The 18635-nt window shown below is 42.6% G+C and overlaps 1 protein-coding gene across 3 annotated transcripts in view; it reads right to left on the bottom strand.

Annotated features, from left to right (window-relative positions):
• Nucleotides 1-969: 969 nt before the first annotated feature.
• Nucleotides 970-18635, bottom strand: part of LOC116424536 (very long chain fatty acid elongase 7) — a 53247-nt gene continuing 35581 nt past the window's right edge. The window contains exons 2-5 of one of the 3 annotated variants that reach the window (XR_012998711.1): nucleotides 6938-7015; nucleotides 6126-6397; nucleotides 1607-3824; nucleotides 972-1521 (exon numbers count right to left, since the gene is read on the bottom strand). Coding sequence is in view for 2 of the 3 variants with exons in the window: in XM_076368078.1 (XP_076224193.1) it covers nucleotides 3306-3824; nucleotides 6126-6397; nucleotides 6938-6986 (840 nt within the window). In the remaining variant the exon portion in view is untranslated. Of the gene's footprint in view, nucleotides 3825-6125; nucleotides 6398-6937; nucleotides 7016-18635 lie in introns of all 3 variants that reach the window. The other 2 variants (XM_076368078.1, XM_031971061.2) reach the window with 2 other exon arrangements.

Below are 18635 nucleotides of genomic sequence, written 5' to 3' on the forward strand. Positions count from 1 at the left end.
CGATTAATACGATGTATTAAACTACAACATTATTACTGTTCCTCTTTCCGCGTTAAGTAATCAACGTTATCGGTGAATACAGTCTCGTCAATGTGATGAATTCATAAGTATCGTAATACCGATGCAAATTCGACGGGTAATCCGATTCATTTGTTAATTGGAGACACGAGAGATTGATAAAAGTCTGGTGTAATAGTTTCGTGAGACTAATTAGGTATCCTAAATGTTCTAAGCATGTGCATCGATCTACTTTGCTTCTTGGTTGAGCGTCAATGGAAGAAACTGTAGCGAATAACTTCTCGGTCGGTATAAACACGTGTTAATTTGAATTCATGAAACTTTCACATGATCACCTACTTTCAGCGAGGCTCGCGTTTGTTGTAACGCATTAAACCGTTCGCATATTCTAGTCTATCTCTATGGAAATCATCGATTCTAGAAACTAGAATATACTTACCATCCACAATCGTCGCAAAAGAAAATTAGTCGCAGTTTCTATGATGAATATGAATAAATAATTCACTATTCCTTTTCAAGTTCAATATTTACTGAAAAAGATATTGAAAGGTTTTATTGTCTCAATGATATTCTTCCTCGTTTCAGTGAACTCGTTTGAGTAAAAATCTCGACTATATCTTACAGGTTATATTAACCCTTTGCACTCGAGAAGTGACTCTCAGTCACCACTTGATTTGATACAGCAAAACTATGAAGTTGAATATCTAGTATTTTAAATTAAACTTTGTATTACTATGTGAAACTTTATTGCTTACTTTATCTGTGAATTATTGTCAAAATCAGTTTCAAACAACGTCGTCTATATCTCGTCGGAAAATGTTGAATATTTCCATCATGGATAGACCGTGGATTTTTGTGTGTTTATGGGAAATTTGGAAGCGCAAAATTGCACAGAATGCATAGGATACATATATAAAATATCGAAGTGATTTTCATGAGCATTTTCCATTGTAATTCTGTTTTTCCAATTACATTCTTGAAAAGTTGAATCTGCACGAACCGCAGACTAATCATGAACTATGTACTCGGTAGCATCAGCGATAAATCGCCGCAACATTCTCAACGTAGAACTCAGGCTGCATCTCCATGTATCGTTCCACGATGCCCGGAAATTGTGACGTCTCGCGGCGTTCAATTGATACCGCCGCTAACATGCGCGTCATGCACCGCGAATAATTTCCGTGGACGGTGTTATCAAAATCGACGAGCGGCTTTAGCATGAAGCGGATGAGGGGTCTACTAGGTCCCATGGTCGCGACCTTATCGACGATGGAACGTCAATCGGTGAATATTCGATGATCCATCTACAATGGTAAATCAAGGCACAGCTCGCTTCGCGCCTATGCTCGTCGAGTAATTTTTTTGGAAGGAAGATTCGACGCCAAGGAAAAGAAAGAAACATCTCGTCATTTAAGTGGAACATTCGCTAACTGATTCTTCACCAGGAATTACATTTCCAAAATTCAACTTCTCCAGCGAATACAGTTAACCAGGTAGAATTGTCTAAATTTCAGAATTTCAGGGAAGCTCGAGCAATCATTCGTTTTGAATAAATCAATAACAGTTTGATCCTTTAGATTATACTGACCTCTTAATTTTAAGTCAATACGATACTTCGATCACGTTAAAAATAGTTACTATTTTGAATATTAGACCACGAAACATCTGCGCAACCCTCTTTCGATCGAAACTAAGCTTGACCGCCTACCTATGAACTTAGAGAAAGTTTCCTCCGTTGCATAACGACCATTTATACTTTTCAATAGAAGCATGTGACATAAATATACGTAACGGCGAGCGGAACAATGGGAATTACAAATTACAATGAAAGAACTGATTAGAATAACAGCTTGTTTACATGTGGTGCCGAGCGCATTGACTGCGATATCAAGGGTGTCTAAATCGGTGTCTTCCAGCAACGCTCCCCTCGCGAACAGTCACCCTCTCCGCACCTACTTTTACCTGTTCCAATTGAACACCGTTCGCGCGCACAGTCTCGTGCAGCCGATCGAGCAGAGGCACCGGGGTGACGCTGTTTTCGAGTAATCGTCGCGAGGGCAGTAAGTCGGACGCCTCTGGTCTACATTGAACCGCAGCCGAGTTCGCCATTACATCATTTCCATGAATCAGCGTGGAACGGCTGTAATACTTGTATAACCGTCGATCGTGCGCATACCGATCCGCTTGCATAAAGGTCGAGCGTGCGAGCATCGGCGAAGTAAAAGAATTCTTTCAAAAACATTCCTTTATTTCCAAACATATTAACGTCCATATATTAGCACAGTGTGGAACACTTACAGATGACGAACGATGCAAGCGTGATTGTTAGTAAATTTCTCACGGACGGTCGTTGCCGAGACTGAAACAGCGCCTGATGACGATCGAATTCGATGCGGCGAAACTTCACGAAGGAAAGGGAAGCGAGGAATGTATCCGCACTCCCTACTTTACCGACCGATCCATGGATCGGAGACCGGGATGACCCACGATCGATCACCGCGATCGTTCCCCTCGTTATCGACGCGAATCGTTACCCACCGAACTCGATTCGAGAATTCGAGGAGACGTCTGAGGAATATTGAATGACACGTAAGGAATAGTTTGGGATTCGGAGGTTCAATTAAAAATTACCCGCTCGATGACCTAACCAAGTGAGAACCAAGACTTAACCAACCCAGATCGAATGATCTCGAGCCCCCGCGCGGATCGATGAGAAGTGTCCCTTAAAAATATTCTAACAATGCGTAACCACGGTATAAAAAGATGACGTCCGTTTGTTTCGCGAGGCAATCGAACGAAGAAACGTAAATTCCCTGCGTGAGCTTCCATTGATGAAACGATGAATGATTCGGTAAAGAAGGAGCGATCTTCATCGTGCCGTGACGTCGATGTTACAGGATACGTACTCTTAAGCTACAGCATGACGAGCGGGGGGTGACTCGCGGAACTGCAGTCCCCTATTTTCCCCCGACACGGAAATGCATCTGTCAATCGCGTCGTTTGTAAAGAAATATCCGTTCGCGTTCGGTTGTTTGACGAATTTTAGCATCGTTCCAATCTTCCATTCGGACCCGTATAAACTCTATGTACAGCGCGCGTATCACAGCGACCCGCGATGGTCACTGATAAAGATCGTTCTTTCCCGTCTCGTGAAATCGCGTTCGCGGCGTCCATTCCCTGCGCTAAGAGAAGACCTACGGCAACGAACGATCACCGGTTTGCGAAGGCGACGACCCCGAACGGTAGTGAACATCGCGCGAATGCGTTCTCAATGGTGGTGGCCGAGCTCAATCCGATTTGTTGTCCGTTACGTTGCCGTTGCCGATCGCCGTCCTCTGCTTCTTGTTGGCCGCCTGCGATTTGATGTAACTGTTCACGTAGAACGCGCCGAACAGGTAGATGAAGATCAGCGAGTTCAGGCAGAGCAGGAACGTGACGACCTTCGGGTAGTTGCAGCCGTTGAAGAAGATCTGCGCCGAATGGAAGAAGATGATCGTGAACTGGATCAGCTGCAACATCGTCAAGTACTTTTTCCACCAGAGGTATTTGTTCATGTGCGGCCCGATCGAGGACAGCATGTAGTAGGTGTACATGATCACGTGGATGAACGTGTTGATCAGGCCGAGCAGGGTGCCGTGCCCGTTCGGCAGCCATTTGCAGCCGATCCACGCCGCCACGGGCATCAGAGAGTGGTGGAACACGTGCAGGCCGCTGATCTGCCGGTTCTTCTTGCGCAGCACGAAGAACACCGTGTCCAACAGCTCCACCAGCTTGCTCATGAAGTACAGGTGCACGGCACGCGTCATCTGCAAGTTGCGAACAAACCGATCAACGGAGGATTCGTCTTTTGACGCCTAATTAGGGGAACCCAAAATTATCGAACATTATTCGTTGACAGTTCAAGTTCTCGACGCTAATACAGGTTAGATTCTCTGTTATTGAAGCAACTGTCTATATAGACAAACATGTTTCTTCGTAGTAAATCTGTTGATCATTTACTAAAAGAAACTGTGAGTGTATTCTGTCTACGTCTGCGAAGCATATAGCAATTGACCTTTAATTTTTCAATGTATTAATTATGAGAATTATTGATTTTACAGTGATTCGAGAGACGAAGATTGAAAATGGCTCGAAGTTACTGTACAAATGGAAAACCTCTATGACTATCACAGCGATTCTGTAATAGCGCACGCGAGCTACGTCAAAGAAAAAGAGTTATAACTCGCACTTAGTCGATCCACTTTTTATTAGGTGCACATTAGAAACTTTGTTCTTTTTTAATCGTGTTGTGACACTCTCGTTTCAATCGTATTCAGTTTGTACCATCATTTCCATGGAATGTACATCTTTCAACGTCATCGACTTGTAGAGTCATTCAGTGTTCGTTAATTAAGAACATTCATCGCGATTATGGTAAATTCGATTCGACGCGTATGACAACTGATTATTCAGTACCAGCGAGATGCATGTTTATGCAAAGAAGCTGCCGAGGAATATTAGTCACGCCGTGAGGCATTGTTTGCGGAGGACAATTCGCTCTCTTCCTGCTCGATGAATTCATTGAGCGCCGGATTTTTAGTCTATCGTTTAATCGCTAATCCTACGTTCATGTAACATTTTATATATGTATAGCACAAATCCAAAGTAAAATTTACAAGATCGAATTCCCTGTTCTCTTCCGTAAGTTAGAAATTTTGCAATTTTCACCGAGGTCAACTTATATCACTATACATAGAAAAACTCAGATATATTGTTATGTAATATATTTTAAATAGATAATCAATTCGAGTTAAATTTTATATTTTCTTCAATGCTGCGGTAATTAGCGAAGTTGCATAGCTAAGTGTAAAACGCTCGCGTTTTTAGTAGCTGAAATTTGGCCGGCGTTCAATGCGTTAAGATCGCGGTTTCGCGGGAAAACTCGGCGCCGGTGGCACCGCTGCTAAATCATAGCGCGTTACTCTTATATCCGACTACCGATAGCCGTGCGAACACAAAGAATTTTATGGACCGACAGACAGTAATCGGGAGCAGGCAAGAAAACAGTGTTGTTAAAAATGTGCATCGTTTCAGATCAGAACGCTGAAAACAAGTAAACATTCGCTCTCTAATTATGAGTTATGTACTCTCAAGACGCTGGATTTGAAGCCGAAGTGAAGGGGAAAAAAGCGGCATTCTTGAACGTTTTTAAAACGAATATCCTCTGAAAGTTACAGTCCTTGAATCGATATATCTTTCCCACGTTATTTCGTGGCGATCACTATGAAAGGTTTGATAGATAATTTCCACCTTCGTGTGGCCCGCGCGGTACACACCCTGTTTCGTAATTGGCCTTTGACGCGATACGAAACGGCCCGGTGGATTTTCGTAACCGCGACACCTTGAACGTCTAATTCACGGTTAATTTGAAACCAGTCCGTCCGTGGAAACTAAGTGTCCCATCGGCTGCACTCGGTCGCAGCCGAACCATCGCGTAGAATAGATCTTGTATTTCGACCCTTTGCACTCGAGAATATTTTTCTCAACAAATATTCATTATCTTCTGATTGAATATCAATATGTTTTACAACTGACATAGAGAAACACCCAGTATAAATTGACAGAACTAGTTTATTTCGGTGTTCCATGTGTCGATACATTATATAAAATTTGATTATTTGATTCGAATCAAATGGCTTTTCAAATTGAAAGGCGTCGCTCGAGTGCAAAGGGTTAAACCATATCTCGATAAACGTACTCTTCATTTTCCTACAGCAATTTTACTGTTTCCGCTCTGATACAAACCTCAAAACTACTGCAGAAGTGAAATTGTTTTTTGTATAGTCTTGAGAATAAATTTCCTGAGTCACGCGTCGAACGGACCGAAGTTTCTTAACTCTACGATATGCAAATAGGTTGATAGAGCAACCGCGCCGGGAAATCTTGATTTTCCAGTTTCCGTTTCATTAAGAAAATTGCTTTCACCGCGTGACTAATTTAGACGGGGATTCGACCTGTTGAATAATTCAGCGGCTTCTGTGTACAGCGTGGATTTTGACGGGTCTAGTAATAAATGAATGGCAATTAAAACGCTGGGAACTCGTACGAATGAATTGCACCGAACATACCCTGAGAGCTGTCGGATTATTGGAGTAATCGACCGGCTGACAAGTGAAACTGTAATCGTGGAGCCAGCCGCTGACCATCCCCTCGTAGAACAGATACATGCTGAGCAACACCTGCGAGAAGTTGTACAGTATCATGACGTTCCTCAGCTCGTACGGCTTCTTGTCCCTCATGTACCTCGGGCCGATGTTCGTGCTGAAGTAAATGTAGGTGACGATGATCATTATCAGCGGACCCGGACTCGACATCAGGAACATGTCGGCGGTCCTCGGATCTAAATGAAGAACACGAGTTTTCGGATTACCTAACAGCCTTTTAAGAATGCTTGACCGATGAGTGTTGCTGTTTATTGTGGTGGACGAATCAATTGACTATGCTGTATTGTAAATGTAACTGTAATGAATGATGTCAACGATAATTTGAAAAGAGATAATGGAATAAACGATTGTAATTTAATGCGTTCTCTCTGTGAATCATTTTATATTGTGATATTCAAAACAGTGATTAATAGTTTAGATTGTTATATTGTATTTGTTGTTATTTTAGAATCTATTCAAGTTCAACTGACAGAACAACTATCTGTAATCCGTAAGAAATCGTAGTTGTTGAAAATATGTTACAATTTGTATAACAGTGACTAACACTTTACTCTATTGTACTGTAATTATTATTATTCTAGAATCCATTTAAGTTCAACTGGCAATTATCTGCGATACATAAGAAATCGTAGTTGGAATTATTTGAAATTCGACCTGATTCAACACCGCAGATTGTTCACTGTTACCAAATTCTGGAAGCTCAATTAGTCCGTTACCTTTCCTGTTGTACACGAGGTCCTTGTAGTACTCCACGAGACTCGACATTGTCCTCGCTGGTTCCCGGACAGTCTTTCCTGAAACGGAAAAAGGAAAGAACCGTTCAAGTCGTTCCGTCCAGTTATCCTTGCGTCGCGGAGCGGACGGATAACGTCACGGGAGATTACTGTAAAACGCGATAATAGGCAGTGGTTCCGTGTAATTGCCCGGTCGTCGTCCGGTAATTGTCCCTGAGGACGAATCGACCCCATTTCATCGTCTCCCGATCAACAATCGAGGGAGGAACGGCGAGCAGGCGTAATTCGAGACGCCGAGGAAATCCTATTCGTTGAATGAAACGATCGCCCTACAATTTTAACACATTGCCGATCCCGCATTTTTCGCGGGAGTGTAGTAACCTTTGAAACTGAAATTCTTATGAGGCGTGAAAGACGTTTCAAGCGATAAATAATAATCTAGCAGCGAGGATTCTTCGTATAATCACGAAGAAAATAAAAGAATGAGAACAAAAAGAAAGTTCTCAAGAGTAATAGATCTAAATAATTAATAATTCTGTCTAATATCGTATACCTTTGCTTTGAAACAATGTTACTATTCCTATCAACATCATTATACTATAATTATAACATATTCAATATAAAGCGCTCAGAATCCTAGACGAAAATCAACGCGACGACCAACTTAACACGGTCGCACTCGGAAAATGACATTTCCGAAACATTCGATTGCAGAATTTCCCTCTCCGCGTAAGCATTCTCTTCTCGAACTTGTCCCCTTCGACGTGTCCGTGCTCAACATTCCTCTAAAACTCAAATGCCCCGCGGTTACGTCGCGACAGTGTACTTTCCCATCCGTCTGAAAGATTGATTACGCGTCCCCAGCAAGACTTCGCTGATTTATGGGGAGAATTTGAATTAAAAGGTCTACTCGGCGAACGAATAATAAAACAGGTGTGGAATCGAAGATACCAGTGAATCCTAGATTAACAATTGCGAAATAAGAGAATTGAAAACCTTCGTTTCAACGTGTACGATGGTTCTGCTGTTAATAATATATGATTTACAAGATATCGTTAATACTGGAACTACAGAACGAGTCAAATTGACCCATTTCTAAATTCTCCTCTTCAATTGTTAACCTGTTAACTGTGTTTGACGAGTATACACGTCATAAAGCTTGACACGATACTAATTCGTTCAGCGATGAAATCTTTAGTTTTTCACATAAACATGTAATTCTTTGTTTCGCTTTGATCTTTCATTAAAATATACTCTACGCGCATTCGTCCTGCGTTCGACGAGTACACGCGCCATTTTTCAATTTAATCGCGCGAAATGAGAGGTTTTTGCAACTAAATTCCACAGTTAACTGGTTAACACTAGAACTGCCAAGCATTCGATGCGATTGAAATCTAATCGCTATGAATATTGTAGCAATAGATTATTTTCAGTATTTTCAGACATTCGTCATAGTATTCAAGTGAAACTATTTATTTTAGAAATCATTTCGGATATTCAATGCTTCAAAGATATCAATAATTGCGAAACAGGAAAACTGAAACCAGTCATTTCGACTGATAGGGTAGTTCCAGTGTTAAACAGATGACAGATGCTTCTAAATTACCAAGGAAATTGATTTAGCGCGTAAAATGAATCGCAAGTCACTCGAAGCCTCAATAGCCGCATTCTCAGTCCCCATAGAATCTGAAAATGTCAATTTGACCGCTAGTTCTAGCATCGTCGACACTGTCGATTCCTAGACGCTGCGGCGGAACGCGCTAATAGAACGTGCTCCGCGTTATCGCGAGGGCATCGCGACCGAAGGTGAACGATAAATCGACGAACCTAAATTGGAATCTCGAGAGTGTCATCCGCGAGATTGCAAATCGCAGCGAAATGTCGGCGGGATGGTATTCGGGCCGTGGCCTTGGTCGCGTAACCGAGACGCGGGAGGGGCAGACACACGCCGAATAATTATCGCCTCTTTCTAATTGCACCCCGCGAAATTGCACAACCGCGCGCGCAATCAGTCGAGCCGGAATTGTCGTATCGCAGCATTTTCTCTGCAACAGTGAATTGGTCGAGCTAATTGGCGCGCCGGCGCGTAACGCTCGCGACGGCGACGCGATTATTACTAAAATCGCCCTCCGCGTTGATCGACTGCCCAGAAGAATGCTGACGAGCGCATTGTGAAACTGCCGGGAAGTCGTCGCGACCGGCTGCTTCTTTTTTCAGCTTTCTCTTCCATTCTGCCGACGTTACCAACTATAGTCGCGAGCTAACTTATAGAAGACTCGCGAAGTGACGCCGGTAGTTGACCCGGTGTCGGTGGTTGACCATTTTTCAGGAGAACGTAAGGTTCTCAACAGTAATCTTTCGATAGACACGTTGAAGCATCTACCGACTTCGCAACATTTCCACCTGAATCGTTCATCGTAACTGACGATTTCTTTTGACGTTGATGCCCCCAATTTCCACCATCAAATTAACCCTCTGTAGGCTCGTGTAACTTTGAGCTCACGTATCAGTATACTGGCATCTTGTCGGTTTACTTCAGTTTGCAAGTGGTGAATTAAGTAATCGGTTAACTTCAACTTTCGTACGCTCAGGCGTGAAAGTTTCATTGTAACTTGAAAGTTACAAAATATATCCGTTCGATGAAATTATTGGAACTGTTGAATACATTGTTAACTCGTATTCGTATGTGGATATTTATTAATTTTACTGCATAGATTTTGTTATAATCACGAACAAAGTTCGGCCAATAGAGAGTTAACTCGCGCATTCGTGTTTCCTCGACGATCATTGGAGTGTCATTGCGTCATCCCGAACGAATTACCTTCGTCATACGAATCCTTATTACACATTCAGCGAGCAATTGCAAAATCTGCTCGACATATTCCATTGCACTGCGTGACGAACGAACGAGATCCGCGAGGAACCGATGGATTCTAGGGTGACCGGCCGAACAGCTTCGTCGACGATGAATAAAGGAGCCGAGCGGAGGAGAAAGGACAGAAAGCAGCGGACAGTGGTGGAATTAGTAAAAGGGATGCAACTCGAATCGTGACTTGCAGGATGCAGCTGGCGAAATGTCAGAGCCACTCGTCGCCGCGGGTATTAACCGCGGACCAAGGTGAACGAGGTTGTTAAAGATATCCTCGGAACAGTCTATTTTTTTTCACCCGCCGGGATGCTTTCGCATTAACTTTCTCTGCGTTCCACCCGTGGATCACTGCGCTGAAAACTGCAGCGTCGCCCGATTGTGCATCGAGTAGTTTATACCTCGCAGCCGTGAAGCTGAACGTTTCGAGACTTGTTCGAAGAATGCGAGAATGGTACAGGATTATACTATTTCTAATAAAATTCTCTTTCTCCTACAAATATGAAATTTTACAATTTTGATAGATCAATCGACTGGTGACTGAGAGGCACCTTTCGAGTGCAAAGGGTTAACACGGTCCCGCCCAGAAAATGACGTTTCTGAAAATATCTGTTATGAATATACTTTTACAGTTTCTATACGAAGATTCGAAAGCATGAATTTGTCTGCATCGTTCCAGCGTTAAAATCAAAGGATGAATGGAAGCATTCGAGAATGTTATTTTCTAACCCTGTTTCGACCATAACCAAGCGAAAGATTCGCCTCGCTCGCGCGTGTTAACCCCTTGCCGTATTTACCTTTGCTACTAAGCTCGTGCAAAATGTTTCTATCAGCAGTTTAGAAAAAACGCAAAGAAATCGTCCACTGCACTTTCCGTACAAATTTTCTTTCAAGATAGTATATTCATGATAACAAAATAGCTGTTCGCTTCGATGCATTCGCATTGAACAATATTCATGTTTATTAAGGTAATCCCGAAATCTCCATCACGAGTCTCATTGCACGGCAACGGGTTAAAAGTCGGGATAGAGTAGGCAGCAGCGTGGGACGAGCGCAAGCTCATTGCGGCTAATACGCTGGCAGGCTAATCGCGCGACTATAGAGCAGAACGAATTAGGAGTGTCGCAATGGGTCCCTTTCTCCGAGTCCTGCTGATGGATTTTCTTAATCGACTCAGCCGAGAAGCGAATTCAACTCGACCAACATCTACTCGATGTCCTAACTGAGTTGCTAATTCAAAGGTCTTGCAATCTGCTCGGCGCGTTCGCGGATTAAGGAATGTAGCTTCTCGTTAGCAGCAGTGTGTATCGGATCATTATATCGAGCCTTTCGAATCTGTCGAATCAACTATCAACTATATTTTTATCCAACGTTTCATCGATGCGGAATTTGCTGTAAACTCACACTTTGGTAGCTCGTTGACAGCATTAATTAATCTACATTAACCTATTGCCGCAAACAGCTATAGCTGTTCATTTTACGAACTGTACTAATGCATTTTTTGTCTATTCTTCTTAAGTGTTATAGCTTACAATCCCATGTAAATGATAAATGCCAATAAAACGATTTTTTTTCTTTGCTTTCACATTGTTACTTTCACAGTTCGGCCCGTTTAGCGTGCTCGAATTAACTCGAGCGTGCAAGTTAAGGGGTTAAACCTTACGTGCATCTCGTCGATTTTCAGTTGTCTTCGATATCTGAATAATCTCCGCTCGAAACAAGCCACAGTTTATATATCGGAAGGTTACTCTACCGCAATGATTCATGTCTGCGGCCGGGATTCTCGTAAAAATAGGATGCAGACTTCGCGGAGGGTTCAAGGCAGGTGAAGCTCGAATTAATGCTCGTGGTGTCTGGCCGGTGATCCGCCCGCGATGAAACCTACGCGGATCCTTGAGCAAGGACCGTAAGAGGACAGCATGCGAAATGGTCGCACGGAGGGACAGAGGGACGCGGACGCGTTTAACGAGGAAGGAAACAACCGGCGCAGGATTGAAATTACGTGCAGGACTCGTGACGCAGGATGCAAGTCCGATCGCATTATAATCGCAAATTAAACATCGGTCTTCCTCGCGTTGTTTGTTGCTGCGGTAATTTTTTAATGAGCCGCTCGATTGAGCAACGCATCTTCCGAAGGAATCCTGTTGCCCTCCCACCTCTCGCTGGTAACCGAGGAAGAAACGGGATTTCTGCCGAGTTCACTGGAAACATCTCTGTTCAATTTGGAACCGAAACGATTGAAAATTTTTCGAAACGAAAATTCATTTGCAGAGTTCAGTTTGATTCGCGCGAGCAGGTTGTTCGTTTAACCCTTTGCGGACGGATGTCGACATTTCGACAGGATGAAATTCCCATGTTTAGAAGATTAAGTCGTAAATGATTGAATTACTCGAATATCAGAGGACAGTACGCAGCTTCCTCTTTTTTCTATTATTTAAGCAATCGATGTATAATTTAGGGTTAACTCTTAGCACTCCAGATAGTTTTGTAATCTATCAGCAACTGCAATTTTATAGTATCTCTAGCGAAAATGATCAATGCTATAACATTTCTTAGATCTTCCATTTTCCTTAGTGCAAAATTTGGATGTGTGAAAGTCTAATTGTAGGGTAGTTTCTTTAAGATTCATTAAAATATCTAATATTATTCCTGGTGCAATATTGCCTTCGGAGTTCAAAGGGTTAACTCCTTGGGGTTAAATGAGTTAAACACTATCCATTGCTTAAATTCTCATGCATAGTCGTAAGATTCATTAAAATACCTAATATTATTCCTGGTGCACTATTGCCTTCGGAGTTCAAAGGGTTAACTCCTTGGGGTAGTGAATTAAACACTACCCATTGTTTAGATTCTCATGCATAGTCATACTTAATATTTTATGTAGTCTATTGTTCAGTTGGCAATGCTAACGATTGAATAAGCAAATAAGCCTGAATTGTTTTCTTTAGAATCGTGTGCCAGAAAGAGTAGGCAACTCCGATCAACAGATTATTCCCTCCAGCAACGAGGCAAACTAATAACCGTTTCTGACATTTCGATGATCCGCGATGTGACGTTGACGAAACGTGCGTGGCATTTGAAGATTCGCCAAGTTTAGCCGCGCGCGTGACATTAACCTTTCCATCGGCTATCGGCTGAAATTATGTCGAAACGCGACGGCGACGGGTCTTGCCGGCGATCACAGCCGCTCGGATCTTTCCCTTTTTTTCGGTAAAAGAGGCAATCCGAGAATCCGAGGAATCAAGGATTACTGGAATCGTTGCGCAACCACGGGAACGGTCGCGGACGTGCGTCTGTCGCGCGGATCGTCGCTGGATATATAAACAAGCGGGATAAGACGCGGCTTTCCTGAATGAAAAAATGCTTTGGATATTCATTAAGCGCCGCGGCGGTCGCTTCCCGCCTCGCGGTTTAATCAACGTCGCCGGTAATTGCGCGCATTGCTGGGCCGCCTTCGTCGCTCTGAATAATCGAGGAAGAAAGCCGAGCTGTCCTGCGGAGCCCTTTTTTAACGCGATACTCGCTGGGAATGGCCCGAGATGAAAATGAAATCCACGGTCTAACGATGGAGCTCTGGGAAACCTAGATTTCCGCTGACGCGTCGTTCTCCTGTGTATAAAATTATCGAGGGAAGCAAGCAGGAAAAGATTCTCTATCCGTTACGTGTATTTCTGTTGTGATATAGTCACATATTTGTAACGGCTGTAATCCTATATTTTACGTAATAAAAATGAAATTAATCCTATAGTGTTATTAGAAATTATAAGCGACATATTTAGGAACTCAATGGCTCGTTTCAGATTTTTCTAATATTTCTTTTAGATTTATTGGATTTGAAAATATTATAATTGAGACCGTCACCGGAATAAGCTGGTAGCGAATGCGTTAATTGAATTTAATACAATTTTTCTTTATCGAGACTTTATTCTGCGGATGGTGCAGAATTTAGAAGCCTCGAAAATAAAAGAGTTTGACGTTGTTCTATCTCTATTTTAAAGGTCGCAGATGAACGAATAGCATTTAGATCCGTCGGATTCGCTTGGAAATTTTCATCGCGAGGCCGATGTCGCAGGGGAAGGGGTTAATAATGGTCGAAGGTCGTTTTTCTTGAATTTCCGACGAACTACCGACGAGCGAGCGGAGTTTTCCGACACGGTTCACGGACTCCGAAACAAGTTCCAGCGTTCCATCCCGAACATTTACCGAGTAATAGCTCTCTGACGCTTTACGATGACCGATCAATGGGAACTTTTCTCAAACGTTTCACGGCTTTGAGGCTCCGCCGGACAAAGGCACCTCGCGCGAGCCGAGCGAAAGTAATCGCGAAGCTACGCTTTTAATAACGCTGACAACGGTTGTGTACACAGCCCTTGAAAACAAGCAGGAAATTATTGCATAAAATATTGCTATGGAATATTTTCTTCTCCTCTCGTTATCGTCAACCTGTTACGAACAATGAATCTGTGTGGCAAAATTTCTGTTACCTCAACGTTTTCTTCTATACTTATGTAAAAAAGGGACGATTGTCGCAATCTCTTCTCGACGCGTTATTGTTGTTTTTCGCTGGTCGACTAACAACTGACTCTCGTCCTCTCCTGGCACTCGTATTTAGCAACACTCACTCACATTCTTTCATTCTTCATACACCAATCGCATCTTTCGTTCTCACTCATTCGGCGCGCATCTCGTACTCATTCTTACATTCACTCTTCTTAAAAATACCTTAACCTACGCTAAAAATTCTAGATACTACAATATTGAATAAATTTACTTGAAACGATCCTCCTTTCGGCTGCGCTTTTAGCGATATGGAAGTTTAGAGTCTGGGATTCACGGGGAACTGAAAGCTTTCCGCACTACGCGTCGCAAAAGTAGTTAGGTACTTTAATAATAAACAATTTCAGTAGATTCGGGACGAGTGAAAATTGTCGTTCCAATGCCACAGTCGTCCCGAGACCCACACTGTTGCTGGGAAACTACAGATTGCTTGGGAAACTACAGTCTCGCCTCGGGAACTGTAGTATTGCCTTGGAAACGATAATTGGAAACTATAGTCTCGCGTTGGAAACGATCGTATTGCCTTGGAAACTACAATCGAAAATTAGGATTCACTTTACGGGCTATTGGGAATTCCACTATGGGTAATTTAAGTATTTTGTTCTCTCAGGTTCAATGAGACCGGAGTGCAAAGGTGTGAGAAACGTGTTATCTCCTCGTCTTTTCCGTAAATCGTACCGTTTTCTTGTCGCGTGTAATAAATAATTTAGTTACAGGAATATTCAACAGGAAGTATTCTTGAATTCTTACCTGTCCCCAATATATTCACATTTTCAATCCTGCTCTTAGTTCATTCAATTACAGCTTAATACGACGCTCTATTTATTTATTCAAGAATACTTGGGAGTCATTGAAATGTTACCTTTAAGCGGTACAATTGTAATACCACAAGTAAATATAGAAAAAATTGTTAAAACAGATAGAGGTTGCAATAAAATGGAATGTCGAGTCTGACTCGACGTAGGACTGCTAAGGGTTAATCTTACTACGGCCCATTCGATCGAAAAGCAAAGTTGAACGGTTCGAGAAGAAAGTTGAGAAGACGATTTCGTCAGTTGCAATATCCGTTGGATCAATGGTCGGAGGAATCGTCCCGTAAAAGGACGAGCGGTCGCAATCGAGCACCTTGTATATGGCCAGAGCCGTGCGTCACGTCGGGCAACCGAGCGCAAAGGTTTCACGGTGGCTCGTCGCGCAATATATCTCGAACATGCATCGGCCCCTTTACTTTCTTGTTGCCTTTGCGCGCGAAGGGCGGCGAGGCGCCATGACCATGGGAGCGAAACACCGATCCGACCGGCGAGATTCCTCGCGGAGCGGTTGCATCAGCGGAATTAACCGAATCGCGAGCTGTTCCAGTTTCCTCCCCGGCGGCCGCGCGAAATTTCGCCAAGGACCGGTCTCTCGGCCGTTCGCGCAAAAAACTAGGGGTGTATCACTCGATACTGCCGGAGACTCTCGAAACCCGACGCTTCGAGTTTCAAGAACTCGAAACTTCTAGCTTTCCCGCGATTCGAAACTTTTTGAGCTTGTCAGCTGAAGGTACAAAGCCAACGAATAAACAACCACTGACACGAGCGTCATTAATATTGGAACTACCGAGTGATTTCTTTTACGATCATTGAAATGTCACGGATACTTTGAGTATTATTAACCTCGTGATGATGATTTCTTTTACAACTCGATACGGCCACTTTGTCGTTGATAATTGATTTGAAGAATAGAAGAATTCTAAGCATATGTTACGTCGATATTAGCTTTTAAGTATAATAGTTGATTACAGAGGAAGAATATTTACTTTGCATTCGAGTGATTAGGTATTTTTAATAGAAATTAAAATTTTATTCAATCAAATAAATACCCCTTGAATTTTATTGAATTATAATTTAAACCTACAAAATACAAGTTTTTTTTATATTGCTTATTGATGCTTTAGCAGAACTATATTTGAATGAATGGAGTAATATATATATATATTTGTTGAATCATGCTGAAAATCTTCATGAGTCTCACTCGTAGGACAAGGATTAAAGAACTTGATGTAATATTCAAACTGAAATGTAAGTTAATTAACTCTTAATTAACTCTAAGCCAGCTCCAGTTCTCGGTGGTTCCATGTAAACAAGACATCGAATGGGATATTTTTGTGTAACGTTGTATTCTTCGTTGCGTTATGAACAAGGAAAACTTTACACAAAAATGTTGACTTCGGCTTTCAATGCACGGCATTCCTCTCGGTCAATAAAAGCAACGCTTCGAGAGTTTCGAGAGTCTCGAGCTTCCTTGCAATGTTTGCGAAGCATCGGATTCGAATGTCGAGAATTTGGGATTCAGGGTTGAGTCTGCACCAAATGAAGACTGATTAGCCCGCAATCGATTCACGAGAATTCGATCGGCGAGAATTCTGGCCGTCGGGGAAGATCGACGGACGCGATCCATTCGCGGCCGGCCGAGCGGCGCGCGGCGCGAGACCGCTTTCAGAAAGTAAGAGTCGATCGGCTGCATCGGGCACGCCGCTACAGGCGCTTCCCACTCAAGGTCGGCTGCTTTTTATGTATCAAAAAAGGGACACGCGGGTTACGCAACGCGGGGCCGTAATTTTCTCCCCGTAATTGATATCGGTTAAAATCGAGGGCAATCGTGGAGGATCGTAAAAACAACGGTTTTCTCGGGAACGATTACGAGTTGCTCGCGGCGATGTCTTCGGTTCGATGAATAAAATTTCGATTCGTGAATTCTACCTTTCATCCATTCGAATTCAACCTTTTTTACATTGACAAACGTGATAAACGGGAAATGTTCGGATCGCAATTTTTTATTACGCTTCTTAATTTTAGTTTGTAAATCGGTAGATTTCTTATTAACCCTTTGCACTCGAGTGACTCTCAGTCACCGTTTGATTTGATATAACAAAATTAGAAAGTGTTGTGTGTAATATTAAGTTTTGTATGATGCATCAATATGTGGAACATTTATATAAAATAGCTTTGTTTCTTAACTTATTGTAGTCAGATTTTTATAGGGAAAGTGTTTTCCATCGCGATTCTATTTTTCTCCTTATCTTCCAAAAATGTTGCATTTCTTAGCACTTCTTAGCACAAAATTTGGATGCGTGGAAAATCTAATAATTTCAGGGTAGTTTCTTTAAGATTAAAATATTTAATATTATTCCTGGTGCAATATTGGAGCCTAGAGTTCAAAGGGTTAATCTCATTAAATGCTCAGTAGTTCTAGTGTTAATCCAGAAAAGACCAAGAGCTCCAAAGGCTAAATAAAGTACTTTCAGAACAATACGTGATGAATAACGACGAGTAATCTATTTTCACGGTACCTTCAAGGCACAGCTCAACATCTGTCGGCTATGTAACGAAGAGACGCGAAGGAACGAAAGAACCACGTGTATAGAAGTGAATGTTTCTGAATGCCTGGCATGTCTGCGCGGCGGTGAAGCAAAAGAAGACGCGGCGCGGAGAGCCAGCGACCCGAAGGCTTGCAACTTTTCACGAGAAAGGTTGACAAAAGCTGGTTATGATAAGTGTTTTAATTTACGGGATGACTGCGCACTCGCATACTTAAGGATTACAACATTTCGCGGTGTGCACACGCCCGACGCGGCTCGCCGGCAGATATCGCGCGTCGTCGTCGAACTTTGCGTTCACACATTCACACATTGTAACAGTGTAATGTGTGCCACGAACCTGCCGGTTTGTTTATTTACAGCGGCGCGCTTGCGCCCGCGGGATATCTGTATCGGATCGGTAATAAACTTGTTTTCCGGAAGCGCGAGCGCGTTTATTATACCGGATACCGCGGCAACTTTTATTTTACGCCGCGTTCCCTCTTCATGGAATATTCAAGACAACGTGCATTGTCCGACTCGTTAACCGATCATACAACGTCCCGTTCCATTATAATCGTTCGCTCTTTTATTCATACCACCTACGATCTCCCCCGTGCCGTTTCTGGTAGACGCGGAATTCGCGTAAACGTTTTTTCTGCGACGTGTGCCGAAGAACAATGGCACGGTTTCGGTCGCACGGGTTGTATTAACCCTTTGAACTCGGAAGTATTCCGATGGATGTGTTTAACATTTTCTAACTAGACAAACACGATGTTTTTTTAAAATAGAACTACCGTGACAGTTAAAATGACTGGTTTAGATTCTTTTGTTTAGCAATTATTGGTATTTTCGAAGCATTGAATATTCGTAATGATCTTGAAAATAAATAGTTTCCACTTCCTTAGTGCAAAATTTGG

The sequence above is a fragment of the Nomia melanderi genome, chromosome 5, assembly GCF_051020985.1.
Source record: "Nomia melanderi isolate GNS246 chromosome 5, iyNomMela1, whole genome shotgun sequence".
NCBI lineage: Eukaryota > Metazoa > Arthropoda > Insecta > Hymenoptera > Halictidae > Nomia > Nomia melanderi.